Raw genomic sequence first — 24142 nt, forward strand, 5'->3', positions numbered from 1 at the left:
GTGTGGTCCCTGCCTCCCCACCAGTCACCACACAGGTGCAGAAATTCTTCATAATCACATAGATTACACTAGAAACCAGAAGGACCTGAAGGTCAAAAACATTAAGACAACTTGTTTAATAAATTGAATTTGCAGTTTCTCTGGTCAGGGAGGAGGAAAGGGGGATGGGCATTTGGTTACTTATTTCAGCAAGAATCAATACATTTACCAAGACAAAAGAAAAACCATGACCTCAGTTTAATCTGGTTGGGGAAGCATGACAAGCTGTATCAGTGGTAATGGTGGGGTCAGGCAGAGGAACTGATGTCATCATAGAAAAAGTCATGAGGTCCAAGAGAATGAGAAAATGAAACCTGAGGCTCTGTCTCGTAAATGAGAAAGAAGTTACAGAAAAAAAAAAAAAAATGTTGCCCTCCAGCACTGCCCATGGTTCTGAGCAAATCCGTTCTTTAGAACACTCAATTTCTGCAGCATCCCAGCTCTAGTGTCCAGGGGACCACGCTCAGTCACTTCGGTCATTCCAACTGTTTGAGACTTCATGGACTCTAGCCCACCAGACTCCTCTGCCCATGGGATTTTCCTGGCAAGAATACTGGAATGGGTAGCCATGCCCTCCTCGGTGATCTTCCTGACCCAGGGATCAAACCTGTGTCTCCTGCATTGCAGGCAGATTCTTTACCACTGAGCCTTTCAAGAAGTCAGCCTAGGGGACCACCAGGCTCATAATAACATAGATATTGGGAGGTGATCTGGCATCTGGTCTTATAGAAATGTAGAAATAAGCAGGTCTAAGGTGGTGGGAGGATAAGTAAAAGGTCAGTGTTGACCTGTGTGAACACAACAGAAACTCTGGGCTTTGAAGAGAGAGTACCAGGGTGACCTGGGATCCCTAGGCAGGCATCTTATCTCTACCATTATCTAGTCGTATGAACACAAGCAAGTACTTAAACCTCTCAGTACTTTCATTTTCTCCCCTGAAAATGAAGATATAACAGTGTCACTTAAAAGGATTGTTCTGAAAACTTGACTTGGTTAATACATGTACAGCACAGTTGTCCAACACACAGCATTTCTCAGGAAATGACAACCTTTGCTATTATGCCCTGGGACATAAACTCGTGACTTGTGGAATGCAGTCCTTACCAGTTCTGTGTCCCTGGGCACGTTACTTACCTTCTCTGTGCCTTAGCTTTCTCATCTGTAAAATGGAGTAATAATTCTTATGTCATAGGGCCGTTAGAAGGCACCATGATAGACCTAGTAGGGTTCCTCGCTCATAGTTATCCCACGATCACTGACATTATCTGACATTAGTACTATTTCTTCTGTTAACAGTAGGAAGCTGAATAGGATAGCAGACATTTTGGCTCAGGCACCAGGAAATGCAGTGGGGCTGAATGGGCGTGAGGGTTTAAATGTACACACAGAATATTTGGGGAAATGAAAAAACGAAAAAGGCTCTCATATTTGGAAAAAAGTGTATGTGCTTAGAACGGTGGGGTCTTGGCCCTTCGAGGTGACACCTAAGATGGCATATGGTCACCAAGGTTGTAACTCATGTAAGAAACCTGAGATAAATTCCTGAGAACAGAGATCTGCTCTCACTTCTTTGCATTCCCTTAGTTCCCAGCACAGTGCTAACGGCCCCAAACATTTGCTGAACCGGGTCAGTACTCGGGTCTCGCGCCCTGACTGTCCAGCAGAGGCCGCCCTGGGCCGGGACTCTCGGGACTCGAGCGCCGGGAGAGGAAAGGCCAGGGGTGGCCTTGTCATCGCCGCGGGGCCCGGGTGGGAGGGGTTTGGCGGCGGCTGTCGCGGCGGCGGAGGCGGCCCCGGGCTCCGGCGGCTGGGATGGAGCAGAAGCGCGCCGGGCGCCGGAGGACGAGCAGCTGACGGAGCCGCGCGGCGCTCGCCTCGCTTCCCCTGCCGCCGCCCGGGCCGCCCGGCTCCCGCCGCAGCCAGCGGGCCGAGGAGAAGCTGCCCGCGCTCAGGGGCGCTCGGTCAGTTCCGGCAAACTCTCCCGCCGTCCGCGCCGGGCTCGGCACGAGTACCAAGGTACCATGGTCTGCAAGACCCTCTTCGCTCTCTGCATCTTCACGGCAGGTATTTTGGGGCGCTGTCCCTGGCGGAGGGGTCGGGCGCTGTATGGGACCCGAGGCCAGCGCTGGGTTGGGAGCTGAAGCCGGGGGATCGGGAAGTAAGTCGCCGCGAGCGGTTGGCAGGAGTGGTGCGAGCCTCTCGGGTTGCGCAAAGGTACGAGCGCACTTGGTTTTGGGGTGATGCGCGTTTTTGGAGATTCTGTGCCGAGGCGGACAGAGGGATTGACAGGGTTCTTCCCGCCGCAGCTCGCCCCCGCAACAAACTCCCGCCTTTGTGAAACAGGTGGCTGTCCGACGCGTTTGAAGCCAGGCTTGGCGACGCTGGGGTTTCTCGGGTCTCCGAGCACACCATGCCAGAGCTGGGCATCAGACTTCCTGACGCGATTGCACCCAGAGAGGGATGAGAAAGAGAAGCGGGGGGATGGGGGGGATAGCATCTGGGAAAGCGTGAAGTCTTGGCTGCGCACCCGGCCGGGCTGGTTTGCGTTCTCCGAGTTTTGGTGGGCTGTGTCTCCGCGTCCTTTCCTATTTACTCTTGAGGATGGTGCGGCACTAACAGCCCCGCTCGAGCTTCCGATCACCGCTGGGGAGTTACCACTTCTACCTTGTGGCCCCTGGGCTCCCCAGAATCCGTGCCCCTGGCTGAAACTGTTAACTTGGCAAACACTAGCATTCTCCTGGTTCCACCCGTGCCCCTCCGGCCGGCTCGGCTTCCCCACGCGCGTATTTCTCTGGACCACGGACGGCAGCGGCCTCTAAGCAGAGGACTGGGGAGAGAGGAGCCCGAGGATTGAGCTTGGCTTGGTGGGGAGATACAGAAAGGCGCTTTGAGTTAGAGGTTGGGGTACCCAGTTTTTCTAGAAAATGCAGGCCGACAAGGGACAGGGATAGGCGGAAAAAGCCGCCGAGTGCGCGGACGCCGGCGTGTTTAAAGATAAGAATGTCCCAAAGCCACGTCCATACACAAATCATTTGACTCACGCTTGTAGAACGTGTATATATATTTTTCGTCCTGAATTGCTTGGGTTCCTGTAATCATGGACACAGGTCATCACAATCCCATAAAAAGAAACTAAGGATTTCCTGGCAGCTCAACAAAGGATAATGCAGTTTTGAGGAAAAGTTTCCCAACTTGAGGCTAGAGAGAGTCTTCTTCCTCTACTTGCTGAGCGCCTCGGAAAGCTGTCTTTTCTCTGGTGTCTGCACGGTTCGGAGCGTCCTCAGCCTTGGCCAGGCTGGGAGCGCACGGATCCCGGCAAGTGTGACAGCGAGGGTCCCGGCATTGCCAAGAAACGTTTATGAAATGACAGGGAAGGTGCCTTCCATTCTCCACGCTAGAAATCTTTTCATGAGGCTCGGGGCTCAGAAAACCGTCAGTTAGCCAGTAGAGCTGGTAGGTAGGTTTGTTGGCTAATTTTATTTAGTGGCTTGTCTTTTTAATTTCTTCCTTTTTTTTTTTAAACAACTCTAGCAGTTGGCAACGCTGGGATTAGGCAGTGTATTGTGGACCAACCCCCCTGCCCCCCAGCCCCGGCCCCCGCGCAAAGAGCTCACGATTTTTTCTCCCTCCTTGGCCAGTTTTAGAGGTTAGCTTTGCTGTTTTTTCCAGCTGAAATCTTGCCCTTGTTCCTGGACAGAGTGAGGAGGCTGGTAGCTCAGGGACTAACTGAGTAGCCTCATTCTCATCCTAAAGCACCTGTGTTGAGGTCAACGTCCAGAAAATCACAGCCTCCGACCTCCAGGGCTCCCCTGACCCCCCGGAAGACATAGTTATGTTGCTGGGTCCATCTCCCAAACAGAGCCTGCGGAAGCTTCATCCTTTCCTCTGAGTTTGTGCCAGGGAAGAAGTCTCTTTAGGGATCAGTGTGTTAGATCTACCTACAGTAAGTTATCAGGAAAATCATATAAAAATATGTATAAATACCTTATGAGCTTCTCTACATCCCCAAGTAGGGTGCTTTCAGAAACTAAAATACAGCTTTTCTAGAAAAAGTTGGTAAAGGAGAGAGGGACTAGGGTTCTTAAGATGAAAGTGGCATGCGTGTTTCAGTGGATCGTACTGGCTCCCTTGGCAAAGCTCTAGCTAGTTTCACCAGGCAGTTGCTTTTTCTTTTCTTTGGTTCCTTTTTTAATCCCTCCAACTTTAGTGGCTTCAGGAAATTTTCTGTAAAACTCTCAATGATACTTCTTGAGTCAGGAATGGGGCATAGCAGGGAACTTTTTTTTTTTTAGCCTAATAAATCTACTCATTATAAATACTTAGCATTTCTTCCAACCTGTATAATGGACAGTTGTAAATATCTGCATTGTCAACAACACAGCAAAAGTAGACCTCTACCCTTAGTTGTATTTTAAAAAGAAGGAAGAGAGAAATCTTGGGCTGTCTTCAGTTCTTCCAGAGGCGATTGTGGTAGAAAACGAGCGTGGCTATTTTACAAACCATTCCCAAACACCTCTAAGGCCAGTACTCAGGCATACAGAAACACTATCTCTAAATTACAAGCCAGAACCTCTGAGGTTTGGCATCAGAACCAAGCGGGAAGGGAGAATGAAGGGCCACAGGAAGTCTCCATCTTCATCCCTCTCTGTTTCTCCACTGGATTCAATTCTGTCATTCCCACCACCATTGTTGCCACCCTCCAGTGCTCTATGGCGCAATATGTTTAAAAATTCCCTCACTGAGACATCTGAGATTTACTGGAACTTTCCAAAGTCCTTTTCCAAACATTCAAGTAGTTCAAAGGAGAAACAAGCATAGATAAGACAGACACAAAAACCCTTGACTCCATGTTTTCTGGTGTGGGTTCTGCCCTGTATGCCCCTGGTCTCCCCACCCAACCCCGGGAAGAATGCAGCATTCTGCCCCATTACCCAAGCTTGGTGATCAAGACCAGCAAGGCTAGATTCCAGTCTGCCACCCAGCTCGAGAGCCTATTTGTGTTTTGCGCCTGTAACATCATTCTTCAGGTAACTAACATCTCAAATGTCCTTCCTGGAAGACCCCACCCTCCACATTTATGGCTGTGTTCTCACTATAGCTCCCAATATATGGAAGGGCCTTATCATAAGCATATTAAAGGAGTATCATAAATCTTACCATAAACGTGTTAAAAATAAACCCAAAAAATGCACACATGTTTAAGGCAACAGCTGGGTTGCCTATGGTTGGTTGAGAGTGGAGGTGAAGGGTGGCATGCATCTCTTTAGCCTGGTTACCTCCTATTCCCCTGAAGTCTGCGTCACACAGGCACACATCCTTCACTGGGAAACCTACCTGAGGAGGTAGAAGTTTTCTATTACTATGGGATACATTTGTTGACACAGTATTGCAAAGTGGTGAGCACTCAAATTCTGCAGTTAGATTGCCTTGTACAAAGCAAAATTATTGCCACTAAATTGTATAATCTAGGAACCTAATCTAACCATTCTTGACTTTTCTTATCTACAAAATTGAGGGACTAAAACCTCATTAGGTTGTTGAAAGTGGTAAATGACTGTTCATACCCATAATGCCTGGGACATAGTAAGCACTCAGTAAGTATTAGCAGTTGTTATTGCTATTATTCTGATTTATAAAGGTGACTGTGTTCAGCTCCAGTTAGGTCATCCTCTCTGAAGTGTATGTGTTTCTGCTTGGCCTGTGTAAATTGAAGATCTCAACTAATATTCCAGCACAGTGCCAGCTGTTCTGGCAAATCTTCATGTGCAAATTAAGAAAAGATTCAGCTGAGCCTACTAAATGCCTAATTTGAAAAGGTTAATAATGTGCCAGCTCAAATTTAGCACAACAGTCCAAAAAACACTCAGTAACAAACAGAAGTGTCACTGAAGACTTTATTTCTTCCACAAAGTCTTTTGCAAACTGATCTGTTTCAAGAGTCCAACTCGGCTAAACCTTAAGTTCAAATAAGGCTTCTCTGGTGGCTCAGGGGTAAAGAATTTGCCTGCCAGTGCAGGAGACATGGGTTTGATTCCTGGGCCTTAAACATCCCACATGTCACACCACGACTATTGAGTCTGTGTTCTAAGAACCTGGGAACCGCTCTAAGGTCATGCACAGCTACTGAAGCCCGCACCATAGAGTCCATGCCCCACAACAAGAGAAGCCACTACAGTGAGAAGCTCCAGTGAGAATCACTACACTGCAATGAAGAGTGGACTCCGCTCACCGCACCTAGAGAAAAACCTGGGCAACGACAAAGACTCAGCATAGCCAAAAATAAATAAATGAACAAATAAAATTTAAAAAAAATGTCAGGTGCCCAGATCCACAAATTTTGGATAATTGAGATCAAACAACTTAGGAAAAGGCATTTCGTGGTGTATGAATGACCTAGCATGGCTCTCTCCAGAATCCAAAATCATCAGTAATGGCCAGATCTCTAATTTAACCTGATCATTTGGGCCTAATCTAGTAGTGCTTATGTTTTCCTAAGAAAAATATTGGGCAAATGTTTACACTGCTTGAGCAGATTTTCTTAAACAATAATTTTGCAGGGGGCAGGGGTAGGGGGTACAGCATTCACTGGAAACAATGAAGAGGGATGTTAAACATAGTTTCAAAAGGGATTGGCTGTTTTTTAACACCCAAATGAAAGGAATCTTGCTATAGCATTTACAATAGTTTTCTCCCTTTTTGAAATATCTGTTACTGAGATTGTATATGTTAGTTTAGGAAACAAATAGAGTCATCCCTCAGTATCCACAGCCTGCCCTCACCATAAAAATCCTCAGATGCTCAAGTTTCTTATATAAAATGTATATAGTATTTGCATATAACCTACACATGTCCTTTTGAATACTTTAAATCAACTGTGGTGTTGGAGAAGACTCTTGAGAATCCCTTGGACTGTAAGGAGATCAAATCAGTCAATCCTAAAGGAAATCAACTCTGAATATTCATTGGAAAGACTGAAGCTGAAGCGCCAATACTCTGGCCACCTGATGTGAAGAGCTGACTCACTGGAAAAGACCCTGGAGCTGGGAAGGATTGAGGGCAGGAGGAAAAGGGGTTGACAGAGAATGAGATGGTTGGATGGCATCATCAACTCAATGGACATGAGTTTGGGCAAACTCTGGGAGATGGTGAAGAACAGGGAAGTCTGGCATGCTGCAGTCCATGGGGTTGCAAAAAGTCAGACAAGACTTGGCAACTGAACAACAACAATAGCAAGGTTGCTTAAAATACCCAATGAAATGGAAATGCTATGTCAATTGTTTCAGGCATGCAGCAAGTTCAAGTTTTGTCTTTTGGAACTTTCTGGAATTTTTTTCCCAATATTTTCAGTCTGAGGTTGGTTGACTTTATAAATGCGGACCCCATGGATATGGAAATCTGACTGTATTTGCTTTGCTAGCAATATATTGAATAAAGCAGTTGCCTAGAAAAAATTAATTCTTCATTTAGGATATATCAGTGGCCATGAAAAAAGGTAGGCCAACAATGGGTACCTGCATTATGCAATGATTGCTTTTTACTTGGAGTGTTAGTTGCTCAGTTGTGTCTGACTCTTTGTGACCCCTTGAACTGTAGCCCGCCAAGCTCCTCTGTCCATGGGATTCTCCCAGGCAAGAATATTGGAGTGCGTTGCCATTTCCTTTTCCAGGGGATCTTCCCAGCCCACGGATTGAACCTGGGTCTCCTGTATTGCAGGCAGATTCTTTACCGTCTGAGCCACCAGGGAAGCTCTAACCTATTAACCACTTTTACTTGGAAGTACAAGGTTAATAGGTTATCATTCAGTTAATGTACAAGTAGAGTGAATCCCATGGACAGAGGAGCCTGACAGGCTACAGTCTTTAGGGTTGCACAGAGTCAGACATGACTGAAGGGACTTAGCACACACAAAGGGTTACTATAAAATAAGACTCATTTGTGTACGTAGCTCATGGCATTACATTTCGTAGTCACAGCTTAAATTATTTCAGTGATGGGGATTGATGTGACATCAGATTTTCTGATGTGTGGATCTTTAAATAGTCTTCATGATCCTTTACAGCAGCTTAGCTCATTTCTTTTACCTGTTCTAATATTGTTGAGATTTTTGCCATTTATAAGGTAATAGAAACCATTAAAGCACAATAAATGATTATGTAATTGTTTCCACCTGTGTTTTTCATTGGTGCAAGATAGTATAATATTTATTGAAAATAAACTATTTTAATTTTCCTTGGGTAAGTATTGCCAGATTTAGCAATGAAAAGTACAGGTTGTCCAGTCCAATCTGAATTTAAGTAAATATGAATTCTGAGTCTATCCCACTTAGTGCTTGGGACACACTTAAGCTAACTAATTCTTCCTTGTTTGTCTTGAATTCCAATGTAATGAGGCACCCTGTATTTTGTGTAGCGGCGCTACCTTTGGCCTTCCATATGTGGTTCATCAGAGCAATGTGTTTGACATAGAACTGGCTTTATTTTGAACTGTGCCTCACCCAGCTTTAGCTGCCCTACACCATTTCATTCATTCATCACAATCTGTTCATGGGAAGAAGACACCGAGATTTCAAAGCAGCTCTGTCTCTGGAAACAACTTACAAGGTTAGGATTCAAAGGGAGCTCTGCAGTGGAGCATTTCGAATTGGATTGCATATCCATTCACTGTGCGCTGTGGTGGGTTTCTGAACAAGTGGTGGGATTTCTTTAGCCTCCCCAAGGCTACCTTACTTTACCCCCCCTTGTGACCTTTCCTTCAACAACAGAAAAAAAAAGTATATAGTTTAAAATGGTAGCAGTGTTCTTGCATAGGAACTGGAACTAGTAGCTTTGCAGAATCCAGCTGGCAGCTGATTAAAAAAGAAAGTTATAGAACAGCTTTGGATTTCAAAGTTCTCTTCTGTGCCAGGATTTTAACACATCTCACAAATATTACATAAGGTTTGCATAATTCCTACAGGAAAGGTCTATACGTATCACTTGAAAGCTGTGGCTCTATGAAGCCTAAAGCAGCACATTAGACAGAATTTCAAGGCAGATTGGGGAGGAAAAAAATCCTTGAAGCAACTAGGCTGTGCCGGAAATTTGTACCTTTATACCTAAGGCCAAAAAATTGTGGAAAGTTACCAGGTGTGATATTTAGAAAATATGTCTATTCAATACAAAATAAGATGGATGATAGAATACAACTTTGATAATATCTTACACTTGCAGTCCAAATTCTGACACTTGATTTTCTTTTCTATCAAGGAGGAAATAAGGACAGAGATTTTAGGGCGGGTGCTGCACATGAAAAGAATTGGGAGAGAGGGGATTTTGTTTATTTGATTTTTCATTTTTTTGGTCATGGTTGTGAACTTAAAGCTACCATTCAGGCTTCCTGCTGATTAGAACACATTAAAATATACATTATCTTTAAAATTAGGATATTCTTGCCAGGTTTGTGTAGTATAGACGCATAACCTCATTACTGAGAGGGTTTATTCACCACTCTTGTATCCAGGATGAGTTGTTACCGGTGCTGTCTGCCCTTTATGAAACCTTTTCATTTTCCATTGGAAAAGCTTTTGTGATCCTACAGATAGACAGCAGACAGATACCATTATACTGGCACTGAACAGTTATTTCACCATTAAACCCTCTATATTACATGATTCTTGCTTTGTAATTTGGACTGTAATTTGGAGTCTTTAGAAAGAACAATAAAAATTTTTGTGAGGATAAAAAGATGCCCTCTTTATTCACCATGCAAAAAGCTGCATGTGTTTTGTTGTTTCTTGCTCAGTGGCTCAGTCATATCCGACTCTTTGCAACCCCGTGGGCTGCGGCACGCCAGGCTTCCCTGTCCTTCACTGTCTCCCTGAGTTTGCTCAAACTTCTGTCCACTGAGTCAGTGATACCATCAATCATCTCATCCTGCCCTCAATTTTTTTAGGGAAATGTTTAAGATCCCAGTCATTCTCTTGAGTTAAAGTAATGTGCCACATTAGGAGAGGACTCAGTCCATCTCAGAATTACAACATGAGGGTGTCTCGAAGCCCATTTGTCCATCAGAAGGTGCTAAGGAATCTGGTGGTCTGAACACCTCTTTCTTGGTTTGGGAAAAGTAGGTTATTGGTGGATCACATACTACTTACTGGTCATGGAAATTCTCTCTGTTGTTGGATCAGCTGGATGAGGGGTAACATCAAGCTGAATATGGCCATCATCCAACTGATGGGAACTCAGCATGTTTTATCTTAAAAATTGCAATGTTGTCAGAGATGGCAATCCAGAAGAGAAATCTCTAGAACTGAACTTTCTGAAGAACTGCACAGACAGTTCTGAGTAGGAGAAAGAATTACAAATTTTTGAGGATAAATAATCATTTAAAGTTGGTTGTTGTTTAGACATTAAGTCATGTCTGACTCTTTTGTGAACCCATAAACTGTAGCCCACCAGGCCCCTCTGTCCATCAGATTTCCCAGGCAAAAATATGGAATGGGTTGCCATTTCCTTCTCCAGGGGATCTGCCCAACCCAGGGATTGTACCCACATCTCCTGCATTGGCAGGTGGATTCTTTACCACTGAGCCACCAGGGAAGCAATATGGTTTATCTTCCAGGAGATGTAGATGGTAAAGGAAGTGTGATATCAGATTATTGTATATATGGAAAGTGGATGAGAAATGGACAGAGGGCAGAGGCCATGGCTGTTTTAGAATTTCTGTGGAGAATATGTGGAAGAGGCTGGGGGTGGTCTGCTGCATGACATGGTGAGACTGTCAGATGGCTGAGAATGTCAGATGGCTAAGTGAGGCTGAGAAGTGAGCACTGAAATTATTGGGGGCTGCTGAAGTCCAAAGCATCTCCTTGATGATGCTGCTGGGAATGGAAAATTAATCCAGTTTCACTTTTAGGCAAGGGGGATAAACAATTTTCCCTCAAAATTTATATGCATATCAAGTGCCTTTTAGTCCACCTTTCTAGTTTTGTGAAAGGTTGCAAATTGAGCCTTTCAGAGGAATCATTGTGATAGTCCTTAAATACCCTGAGATTTCAAGAGAAATTCAGCTGCATGGTTTTGTTCCATGAAGGAGGACTGAGTGGAGCTGAGTGACTGGGGCTTGCCCACTTCCAGGCAGTCCTCCTGGACTGCACGTCCCAAAGAGTCCTATCTTTGAGCAGATTTTTCTTTCAATGCTTATATGAAGAGAAACACAGCCCTGGTATTTACCTGGTAAGGATAGGATTTGTGTTACTTCCTCTGAGAGGCAGCATGATATGGTGAAAGGAGCTTTGGAGGAAGACAGGCTGGTGGGATGCCAGCTCCAGGGTCTTGATTTCCTCCTGGTAGAGTCATGATAATATGTTTATTATCATAAACATTGAGCGCCATGTAGGTAAACATCCAGCGAAGGCTTATTAAACAGGTACATCAACAGATAGAAGATTTCTTTTATTTCATTTGTTTATCTGCCTCTCGCTCCTAGAATGTCAGGTGCATGGGAATTTTAGCTGTTTTGTCTCTGCTGTCTTCCCAAGCTTGGAGAACAGAGCAAGACATGGAATGAGTGCCTAGCAAATATTTGTTAAATTAATTTTTAATAGAGAACCTACACGTCTGTCTAAGGCTTTGGAGATATGGCAATGAACAGAAGAGATGGAAGACTACCCTCAGAGAACTTACATTCTTTGAAGATGATGAATTTTGACTTGGTCAATAGTTGACTGTTTCACAGTCATCTCAAATCCATCACGTCAAAATCTTGAAATCTGAATGCAGCCATAAGGGTTAATTTTGAATCCATACTGGATCTGTTTCTGTGACTTTAATTCTTACTTTGCCATTTTTGTTATTATAGGCATACATAATGGCCTGCCTCGGTAGTGCTACCCACCCACCTCTGCTTGACCCTTGGGCTAGGGTGCCATTGTTTGGCTCATAGGGAGATAGCCTGATCCTGTCCACCTGTTAAGGGCTGTAAGGAAGTGAAACTAACATATGCCCCTGCTGAGGCTTGTCATTCTAGAAGATATTTGCATGAATTAAATGGTCTTCTTACTTTGTTTCCTCACCTCCCCTCATCTCTGATCCATAAAATAACCTGGCATCCAGGCCCCCAAAAGACGGTTACTTTGAGGCCCTGATCTGCCATCTTCTCCGCCAACCAGCTTTCCAAATAAAGTTGTCTTCCTTGCCTCAACACCCCATCTCAGATTTATTGGCCTATCCTGCAGTGAGCTGAGCAAGCTTGGACTCCGTTACGTGTACGCTTGGACTTTTCTCCTTACACAGGCCCCAGTGGAGGCCATCTTCACCCCAGTTAGTGGCAACCCCACCTTTTGAATTGCTCATGTTGAAAATCTTGAGTCATCTTTTTTTTTTTCCTTTTAAACTTTTTATTTTGTATTGGAGTATAGCCGATTAACAATGTTGTGATGGTTTCAGGTGAACAGCTAAGGGACTCAGCCATACATATACCTATATCCGTTCTCCCCCAAACTCCCCTCCCATCCAGGCTGCCACATTAAATTGAGCAGAGGTCCATGTCCTATATAGTAGGTCCTTGTTAGTTATCCATTTTAAATCTGGCAATGTGTACATGTCCATCCCAAACTATCCCTTCCCCCATCCATCTCCCTCAGCAACCATAAGTTCATCTTCTAAGTCTGTGAGTTTCTTTCTATTTTGTAAGTAAGTTGATTTGTATCATTTCTTTTTAGATTCCACCTATAAGGGATGTCACAAGTATTTCTCCTTCTCTTTCTGATTTACTTCATTCAGTATGACAATCTCTATGTCCATCTATGTTGCTGCAAATATCATTATTTTATCATTTTTAACAGCTGAGTTATACTCCATTGTATATATGTACTACATCTTCTTATAATGAATCATCTTTGAGTCTCTTTTTCTCTCAGCACCCCTCATCCAATGCTTCAAAGGCTTCTGTTCACCCTGCCTTTAATGTTCATACAGAAGTCCGACTCTTTCTGACACCTTCATTAGTGTCTGTGGTGTGATTCCCCCATACTCTTTCTCTTGGAATTCTGCAGGGGCCTCCTCTCAGGCCTTGCAACTTTAACCCCTTACCCCACAAGGTCTGGTTTCTGCAGAGCAGTGGTCAATCCAGAGGAAATGTATCAAATGATACCATTGCTCTGTTCACAGCTCTGCCACAGCTTCCTGTTGCAACAGAGTAAAATTCCAGCCCACGTCCTTAGAGCTGCCATCCAGATCTTCCTGAGCTGCTCCCTGTTCATCCTTGGACTCAGATTTCTACCTCTCCTCTGGTCCCCTGGCACCTGTCACACTGGTTTCCTTATCACATACCATGGCTGGTTCCTGTCTCTGGAATATCCATGTGGATATTCTCCAGATATCCACACGGTTAATTTCTTCACCTCCCTAAAACCTTTGCTCAAATGTCACCTTCTCAGTGAGACTTCATCCTGATCAACAATTTTTTTTCTTTTTTTTTGTTTATTTATTTATTTATTTATTTTTAAAAAATCTTTAATTCTTACATGTGTTCCCAAACATGAACCCCCCTCCCACCTCCCTCCCCATAACATCTCTGTGGGTCATCCCCATGCACCAGCCCCAAGCATGCTGTATCCTGCGTCAGACATAGACTGGCGATTCAATTCTTACATGATAGTATACATGATAGAATGCCATTCTCCAAAATCATCCCACCCTCTCCCTCTCCCTCTGAGTCCAAAAGTCCGTTATACACAGCTGTGTCTTTTTTCCTGTCTTGCATACAGGGTCATCATTGCCATCTTTCTAAATTCCATATATATGTGTTAGTATACTGTATTGGTGTTTTTCTTTCTGGCTTACTTCACTCTGTATAATTGGCTCCAGTTTCATCCATCTCATCAGAACTGATTCAAATGAATTCTTTTTAACGGCTGAGTAATACTCCATTGTGTATATGTACCACTGCTTTCTTATCCATTCATCTGCTGATGGACATCTAGGTTGTTTCCATGTCCTGGCTATTATAAACAGTGCTGCGATGAACATTGGGGTACATGTGTCTCTTTCAATTCTGGTTTCCTCGGTGTGTATGCCCAGCAGTGGGATTGCTGGGTCATACGGTAGTTCTATTTGCAATTTTTTAAGGAATCTCCACACTGTTCTCCATAGTGGCTGTACTAGTTTTCATTCCCACCAACAGTGTAGGAGGGTTCCCTTTTCTCCACACCCTCTCCAGCATTTATTGCTTGCAGATTTTTGGATCGCAGCCATTCTGACTGGTGTGAAGTGGTACCTCATTGTGGTTTTTGATTTGCATTTCTCTGATAATGAGTGATGTTGAGCATCTCTTCATGTGTTTGTTAGCCATCCGTATGTCTTCTTTGGAGAAATGTCTATTTAGTTCTTTGGCCCATTTTTTGATTGGGTCGTTTATTTTTCTGGAATTGAGCTGCATAAGTTGCTTATATATTTTTGAGATTAGTTGTTTGTCAGTTGCTTCATTTGCTATTATTTTCTCCCATTCAGAAGGCTGTCTTTTCACCTTGCTTATATTTTCCTTTGTTGTGCAGAAGCTTTTAATTTTAATTAGATCCCATTTGTTTATTTTTGCTTTTATTTCCAGAATTCTGGGAGGTGGATCATAGAGGATCCTGCTGTGATTTATGTCTGAGAGTGTTTTGCCTATGTTCTCCTCTAGGAGTTTTATAGTTTCTGGTCTTACATTTAGATCTTTAATCCATTTTGAGTTTATTTTTGTGTGCAGTGTTAGAAAGTGATCTAGTTTCATTCTTTTACAAGTGGTTTTCCCAGCACCACTTGTTAAAGAGATTGTCTTTTCTCCATTGTATATTCTTGCCTCCTTTGTCAAAGATAAGGTGTCCATATGTGTGTGGATTTATCTCTGGGCTTTCTATTTTGTTCCATTGATGTATATGCCTGTCTTTGTGCCAGTACCATACTGTTGTGATGACTGTGGCTTTGTAGTAGAGCCTGAAGTCAGGCAAGTTGATTCCTCCAGTTCCATTCTTCTTTCTCAAGATTGCTTTGGCAATTCGAGGTTTTTTGTATTTCCATACAAATCTTGAAATTATTTGTTCTAGTTCTGTGAAAAATATGGCTGGTAGCTTGATAGGGATTGCATTGAATTTGTAAATTGCTTTGGGTAGTATACTCATTTTCACTATATTGATTCTTCCAATCCATGAACATGGTATATTTCTCCATCTATTAGTGTCCTCTTTGATTTCTTTCATCAGTGTTTTATAGTTTTCTATATATAGGTCTTTAGTTTCTTTGGGTAGATATATTCCTAAGTATTTTATTCTTTTCATTGCAATGGTGAATGGAATTGTTTCCTTAATTTCTTTTTCTACTTTCTCATTATTAGTGTATAGGAATGCAAGGGATTTCTGTGTGTTGATTTTATATCCTGTAACTTTACTATATTCATTGATGAGCTCTAGTAATTTTCTGGTGGAGTCTTTAGGGTTTTCCATGTAGAGGATCATGTCATCTGCAAACAGTGAGAGTTTTACTTCTTCTTTTCCAATTTGGATTCCTTTTATTTCTTCTTCTGCTCTGATTGCTGTGGCCAAAACTTCCAGAACTATGTTGAATAGTAGCGGTGAAAGTGGGCACCCTTGTCTTGTTCCTGACCTCAGGGGAAATCCTTTCAGTTTTTCACCGTTGAGGACAATGTTTGCTGTGGGTTTGTCATATATAGCTTTTATTATGTTGAGGTATGTTCCTTCTATTCCTGCTTTCTGGAGAGTTTTTATCATAAATGGATGTTGAATTTTGTCAAAGGCCTTCTCTGCATCTATTGAGATAATCATATGGTTTTTATTTTTCAACTTGTTAATGTGGTGAATTACATTGATTGATTTGTGGATATTGAAGAATCCTTGCATCCCTGGGATAAAGCCCACTTGGTCATGGTGTATGATCTTTTTAATGTGTTGTTGGATTCTGATTGCTAGAATTTTGTTGAGGATTTTTGCATCTATGTTCATCAGTGATATTGGCCTGTAGTTTTCTTTTTTTGTGACATCTTTGTCAGGTTTTGGTATTAGGGTGATGGTGGCCTCATAGAATGAGTTTGGAAGTTTACCTTCCTCTGCAATTTTCTGATCAACAATTTTTTAATTGGAGAATAATTACTTTACAATGTTGTGATAGTTTCTGCTGTCCAGTGAAATGAATCAGCTATATGTATACACATATTCCCTCCCTCTTGGACATCCCTCCATCCCAAATTCTCTAGGTCATCACAGAACAATGAGCTGAGTAGTCTGTTCCACCTGCCGACATCATATTCCCCACGCCTCTGCTTTTTCCTTAACGTCTCTCTCCTTTCATCCCTAGTCCCTTACCCCCCTGGGATTTTTGTCTTTTACTGTGATATCCCCAGTGCTGTGGGCATCCCCAGTGCTGTGGTATCCCCAGTGCTGTGTGGCACTAAGGGGATACTCAGAATATATTTGTAAAACTGAATGATTCAAATATATTTTTGAGGATGGGCAAAATGAAGACTTAAATTTTACCTTCTATCCCCTCAAAAGGAGACATGGGCAGACTGAATTACTATCAAGTGCTCGTGTCTATTGTTTCCAAATAGCTTTAAAAAAAAAATGAGTCAATCTATTCATTTTCATTGAGGGTTACAGAAGCTGAACTTGAAAATCAGCTTTTTTAAAGCTATGCATATACAAAACACTTTTTTTTTTTTAAAGGCAAAACTTTTTTTTTTGCCATGGATATCATTTGAAGATAGTTGAAACTTCTTAGTCTCTGGCCAATTAAGGAAATGTCACCTTTGAGCTAAGCTAGAGAAGATAAAGATACTTTCACTATTTGAACATCTTTGAAAATTTTCTGAATAGCTAAAAAGAGCCTGATGATGAAAATGATTTGAGCCTAAGGGAAGCATGACTGGCAATTTCCCAGTGGTGTCCAAGAAACTTAAGTCAATTCAAATGCTGAATGCTGAGGGTGTAATTAGTCACAAATAAGCTGAAGTGTAACAGAATGGGAGTTTTCCTTACCGACTCTGCATTCTTGCTTCATCCCTGATTCTGAACTATGAATTGTGTTTGAAGCATAAGCAATAGGTATAAGTGATGTGAAACCCTGACTAAAATCAGAGTGGCATCTCACGAGCACTTGGTCTTCACCCTGCAGGACTGACACCCCTTGACGTGGCTAGCGCCACCCCGGCTGGCACGTCCCCCAGCTGCATCCACCGGCAAAGACCCATAGTACTTTCTGGCTGAAATAAAAACACCTACTCATTTAGCAGCTGCCAAAAAGAGCATGATCTTGGAAAAGAACAAGATACTGATCTTGAAGCCTAAGGGATAATAGTAAAATTTAAGATTATATCCTGGATAACTAGTGGGATCTTGGTGTATAGCACAGGGAACTCTGCTCAGTGTTCTTGGTGGGGTGAGATGGGGGGGAGGGGGTGAAAAGGAGGTCCTATATATATATATATATATATATATATATATATATATACATATATATAGTATATACAGTTATATAATTAGTTATATAACTGATTTAATTCATTGTGCTGCAGAAATCAACACAATGTTGTAAAACAACTATACTCTAATAAAAAATGGAAGTTGTTTAGTCATTCAATCATGTCCGACTCTTGCAACACCATGGACTGTAGCCTGCTGGGCTCCTCTGTCCATGGGATTCTCCAGGCAAGAATACTGGAATGGGTTGACATTTCCTTCTCCAGGGGATCTTCCTGACCCAGGAATTGAACCCCAGGTCGCCTGCATTGCAGGCAGATTCTTTACTGACTGAGCTATGAGGGAAGCCCATACTCCAATAAAAAATAATATAAAGTAAAAAACTTCAGGGTAAAAAATAATAATAAAAATAAAAATATCTGTTTTAAAAGAAAAAAGATTGTATCAAGTTGAAGGGTGCCTTATAAACAAACCAAAGAAGGGAAAAGATGATCCTTTACATGAAAAACATACTCCTTGCTTGTTCAGTGAGGTCTCTGGTTCATTTCTTAGGTGGGAAGATGCTCCACCATCTTTAGAGCAACATGGACTGTGAACAGAGGAAGGACAAGGAGGGGAGCCCAGGCTTTGTGCTGCAGAACCCACTGGGTACTGTGTCTAGGGTTGTGGGTATGACCCGGGAGGACAGGGGACCATGTTGCCCCCCTTTCCTCCATGGGAGGTACCATATTCCCTGACTGAAATAAAAAATAAGGCCTAAGTTTTCACTGGAAGAAAAAGGAACAGGCATATGACACCCAGAAATCTCAAAGCCAAAGGTGGCTGCTGAAACACTGAAAATTACTGCATCACTGAGAATAGGGTTTCAGATTGGAATATTATCAAAACTAGGGGAGATGTGGTTGTTGAAATTCAGGAATTTACAGTCGAGTTTTTCTTTTAAAAAATGCAATATCGGTAAGTTACAGTTGTCGCTTGTTCTATAACAGTTTTTCAAAACTGCACTCAAGGACTGATTTGTTTTGTATTTTTTATTATGGAAACTGTAAACATACACAGAAATTGACAAGAATGTATTTAACCTCTGTCCAGACCTGATTCGGCCTTATTTGTTTGTTTTGGTTAAGAGCTTTAAAAAATATTAATCAATTCAGAGCGATGAAGAAATGTCACTATGAAGTATCAGTCAGATCACAATAAAGAGTTCCATGTTTATTCAACTGGGCGATATTCAGCAGCTGTTTAAAACAGTGAAGTGACTCATTTATGTCCTGACAGGTAGAAATGGTGGCAATATATTGAATTACTATTAGCAACTTTATATTTTACAGTATATTGAAAGAGCAGGCTAAGGAATAAAATGAATTTTGTGATAAAATATTTAAAATGTCATGCGTATGCCTATGGAGGAAAGAGTTTAGAAGGATGCAGTGGTTATTTCTGGCAAATGAATTTTGGGTCAGTTGCACTTTTTATTTTTTATACACTCTTTTGTTTTGCCTGAAATTTATTTTAATGGGTTGTTTTGTCTTCACAATTTGAAAAGTAAAGATATTATCAATATTTTATTCTCTTCTTATCAGTACTTAATGTGACTACAATAACTACTAGATGGTTACTTCTATCCTCAAAATGTTGATTCAAATATCACTCCAGTGGAGTCCTCAAAAATAACATCTTAGAAAAGCAATAACTTCAAAAAGGTTTACAAGATATCACTGACTTAATGGGCAGGGGAGGTTCTGGGAAGGAACTGACTTAAAGTAATGCTGTATTTTCTAACGCCAGAGTACTGCATAAATCATTGATCAGGACAACCATCTTGGAAAGTATTTTAAAAGGCTCTGAGCTAACTGTTTGTGTTTAAGCTGCTTTCTTAGTTTTTAATATCTTCAGCATTGGTCACTTATGGAAGCAATTTTAAATTAAAACATCACTCTAAATTTTTCTAGAATGAAATTTGTCAACTTTGATGTCAAATAAGAAAAAACAGCCCTCAGAAGAATATGTGATCTATTGTTCTTTTGGCAACATTAAACTTATTATATCATCTTTTCAATAAAATAATAAAATGTGGTTTAGGTAAATGCTGGGGGAACCATTATTAATACTCCATGGAGTTACCCGAGACCAATGCAAGTGTTAATTGGGAGAGGGGACTGGGAGGAGACTGGGCTTTCGTGTGATCTGGGCCAACCCCATGTGAATTTCCCCTCTTCCCAACAGGTCTAGATTTTTCACATGTTTAACTATGTTCATTTCATCCACAACTTCATCTAATCCTCTCAATCACCCCAAGAGACAGGAAGTCTGTTCTCATTTTGCAATTCAGTTTCCTGAGTCTTAAAAGTTGAGTAATGAGATGCACATCCCTCAGTCTGTAAGTGACAGAATTAGACTTTGAACCCACCACTGCTGTCTTTTACCCTTCTTGGCCCCTCCTGCCTTGAACTTGATAAATCCTCTTGTGTAAATTTAGTCTCTAGAATCTCTCCCAACTCTGATCCTCTTCACCATCCCCACAGCAACAGCCTTGGCTAAAAATCTATCATCTCACCCTAGACTATTATAGTAACTCCTCAGTAATCACTGGTCACCCTTTCTCTTCTCACAATCTCTTGCCTCTCTCATGGAGCTCTTTCAGCCCAGGCCCAACTGGCTACTCCCCTCTGAAAAAGGAGAAGCAGGCCCAGATGTGCCTCAGTCATCCAGGTGCCAGACTATCATTCCTACATCCCATTTCCAGTACGAGGAATGAAGGCTCCTGGAGAAATGGCTAATTCCAGGTCTCGGTTCAGTTCAGTCACTCAGTCATGTCTGACTCTTTGCAACACCATGGACTGTAGCACAGCAAGTCTCCCTCTCCATCACCAACTCCCGGAGCTTGCTCAAACTCATGTCCATAGAGTCAGTGATGCCATCCAACCATGTCATCCTTTGTCATCTCCCTTCTCCTCCTGACTTCAGTCTTTCCCAGCATCAGGGTCTTTTCCAGTGAGTCAGTTCTCATCAGGTGGCCAAAGTATTGGAGTTTCAGCTTCAGCATCAGTCCTTCCAATGAATATTCAAGACTGATTTCCTTTAGGATGGACTGGTTGGATCTCCTTGCAATCCAAGGGACTTGCAAGAGTCTTCTCCAACACCACAGTTCAAAAGCATCAATTCTTTGGCACTCAGCTTTCTTTATGGTCCTTCTCTCACATCCATACATGACTACTGGAAAAACCATAGCTTTGACTAGACAGATCTTGACTAGATATGGGTTAGGAAATATATAAGATGAGCCTGGATCATCTTGTTATACCAGATAGCAAGGATGCTCTCAAAGACTACCAGCCTCCTGTCCAAAGGACTCAGAACCACGTAATGAGGCTCTACTGGCCAGAGATAGAACAGTCTGAGCATCAGGAAGGATAGTTGATCACCTTCTTTAAGCTTATGAGTTCATTGTTGTTATGGTTTAGTTGCTAAATTGCATCCAGCTCTTTGTGACCCCGTGGACTGTAGCCATCTGGGCTCCTCTGTTCATGGAATTCTCCAGGCAAGAATACCAGAGTAGGTTGCCATTTCCTTCTCCAGGGGATCTCCTGCATTAACAGGCAGATTCTTTACCCACCAGAGAAGTTCTATGAGTTCATAATTGGAAAAGGCAATAGCACCCCACTCCAGTACCCTTGCCTTGAAAATCCCATGGATGGAGGAGCCTGGTAGGCTGCAGTCCAGAGGGTCGCGAAGAGTCAGACAAAGCTGAGCAACTTCACTTTCACTTTTCAATTTCATGCATTGGAGAAGGCAATGGCAACCCACTCCAGTGTTCTTGCCTGGAGAATCCCAGGGACGGGGGAGCCTGGTGGGCTGCCGTCTCTGGGGTCGCACAGAGTCGGACACGACTAAAGAGACTTAGCAGCAATGGTACCTAAAACAAAACAATGACTGCGGAAGACTTCACTGGTCTCCATTGGAAGATGCTAATAAACAAACACATCATTTTGAAAAATAATAGATTAAATAATTTTCTTGATTGATTGATCATTCGATCTTACTCATTTAAATTAGGTGTACACTGGGTGACCAAACATTAGATGATACAATAACTGTCTTCTTACAAGTATTCCAGCTAATAACTTGAGACAGCATGATAGAAATAGAAGATCACCATATTGCCACACCCTCGTGTATAGATGAGAACAGAGCTTGAGGAAGTGCCCTGAGGACAGCTACCTGTGATAGTGGAGAAAATCTGGGCCACCACCCAGATCAGGAGTTGTATAGTTCAAGTCATTGTGAATGCACTGAACACCAAAAGGCCCCAGAGGAAGCACAGAAAGGAGAGGGGATCCAGTTAGCCTACTTCATGTCATTACATGTCAGCACAGGAACTCTGGAAGGAATTAGAACTGACTTCCAGCCAGGCTTGCTATCTTTGTGCAACCACGCTGCACGTCTTTATGAAGTAAATTTTCATTCTGGCTGAGTGAATGCAGTGAAGTTTGTCTTTAAATAATCCACAAGGTAGAGGAATTTAAACGGAAGTGTGCTCTCCTGGATAGAAAGGAAAACCTTTTCCTGACTCTCCGTTACCCTGTGGAGGTTGCTAGTTAAGTGAATGTCTGTCCCCAAACCTCATTCGCCCTCAGTTCAGTTCAGACACTCAGTCATGTCTGACTCTTTGAGACCCAACGGACTGCAGAATGCCAGGCTTCCCTGTCCATCATCAACCCGCAGAGCTTACTCAAGCTCATGTCCATCGGTAGGTGATGCCATCCAACCATCTCATCCTCTGTTGTCCCTTCTCTTCCCATCTTCAATCTTTCCCAGTATCAGGGTCTTTTCAAATGAGTCAGTTCTTCACATCAGGTGGCCAAAGTATTGGAGTTTTAGCTTCAGCATTGGTCCTTCCAACGATTATTCAGGACTGGTTTCCCTTAGAATGGACTGCTTGGATCTCCTTGCAATCCAAGGGACTCTCAAGAGTCTTCTCCAACACCACAGTTCAAAAGCATCAATTCTTTGGTGCTCAGCTTTCTTTATGGTCCAACTCTCATATCCATACATGACTACTGGAAAAACCATAGCTTTGACTAGACAGACCTTTGTTAACAAAGTCTCTGCTTTTTAATATGTTGTCCATGTTGGTCATAGGTTTTCTTCCAAGGAGCAAGTATATTTTAATTTCATGGCTGCAGTCACCATCTGCAGTGATTTTGGAGCCCCCCAAAAAATAAAGTCTGCCACTGTTTCCCCATCTATTTGCCATGAAGTGATGGGACCAGATTCCATGATCTTAGTTTTCTGAATGTTGAACTTTAAGACAACATTTTCACTCTCCCCTTTCACTTTCAACAAGAGACTCATTAGTTCTTCTCCACTTTCTGCCGTAAGGGTGGTATCATCTGCATATCTGGGGTTATTGATATTTCTCCCAGAAATCTTGATTCCAGCCTGTGCTTCATCTATCCCAGGTGGCTCTGTGTGGGGCCACCCAAGACGGGCGGGTCATGGTGGAGAGTTCTGACACAATGTGGTCCACTGGAGAAGGCAATGGCAAACCACTTCAGTATTCTTGCCTTGAGAACCCCATGAACAGTATGAAAAGGCAAAAACATAGGACACTGAAAGATGAACTTCCCAGTTCAGTACGTGCCCAATATGCTACTGGAGATTGGTGGAGAAATAACTCCAGAAAGAATGAAGAGACAGAGCCAAAGCAAAAACAGCACTCAGCTGCGGACGTGACTGGTGATAGAAGCAAGTTCCGATGCTGTAAAGAGCAATATTGCATAGGAACCTGGAATGTTAGCTCCATGAATCAAGGCATTAGAAGTGGTCAAACTGGAGATGGCAAGAGTGAATGTTGACATTTTAGGAATCAATGAACTAAAATGGACTGGAATGGGTGAATTTAATTCAGATGACCATTATATATACTACTGTGGGCAAGAATCTCTTAGAAGAAATGGAGTAGCCATCATGGTCAACAAAAGAGTCCGAAATACAGTACTTGGATGCAGTCTCAAAAACGACAGAATGATCTCTGTTCGTTTCCAAGGCAAACCATTCAGTATCACAGTAATCTAAGTCTATGCCCCAACCAGTAATGCTGAAGAAGCTGAAGGTGAATGGTTATATGAAGACCTACAAGACCTTTTAGAACTAACACCCAAAAAAGATGTCCTTTTCATTATAAGGGACTGGAATGCAAAAGTAGGAAGTCAAGAAACACCTGAAGTACAGGCAAATTTGGCCTTGGAATACAGAAAGAAACAGGGCAAAGGCTAATAGAGTTTTGTCAAGAGAATGCACTGGTCATAACAAACACCCTCTTCCAACAACACAAGAGAAGACTCTACACATGGACATCACCAGATGTCAATACCAAAATCAGATTGATTATATTCTTTGCAGCCAAAGATGGGGAGACACTCTATACAGTCAGCAAAAACAAGACTGGGAGCTGACTATGGCTCAGATCATGAACTCCTTATTGCCAAATTCAGACTTAAATTGAAGAAAGTAGGGAAAACTGCTAGACCATTCAGGCATGACCTAAATCAAATCCCTTACAGTTATACAGTGGAAGCGAGAAGTAGATTTAACGGACTAGATCTGATAGACAGAGTGCCTGATGAACTATAGACAGAGGTTCGTGACATT

General features: G+C 42.5%; 1 protein-coding gene across 1 annotated transcript in view; it reads left to right on the forward strand.

Annotated features, from left to right (window-relative positions):
* The first annotated feature begins 2030 nt into the window (after nt 1-2030).
* The window catches only part of PARM1 (prostate androgen-regulated mucin-like protein 1), a 131159-nt gene continuing 109047 nt past the window's right edge, over nt 2031-24142 (forward strand). Inside the window, exon 1 of the mRNA XM_068975225.1 lies at nt 2031-2103. Coding sequence (XP_068831326.1) covers nt 2061-2103 — 43 coding nt within the window. The 5' untranslated portion in view covers nt 2031-2060. The remainder of the gene's footprint in view (nt 2104-24142) is intronic.

The sequence above is a fragment of the Capricornis sumatraensis genome, chromosome 7 (genome assembly GCF_032405125.1).
Source record: "Capricornis sumatraensis isolate serow.1 chromosome 7, serow.2, whole genome shotgun sequence".
In the NCBI taxonomy this organism is placed as follows: Eukaryota; Metazoa; Chordata; class Mammalia; order Artiodactyla; family Bovidae; genus Capricornis; species Capricornis sumatraensis.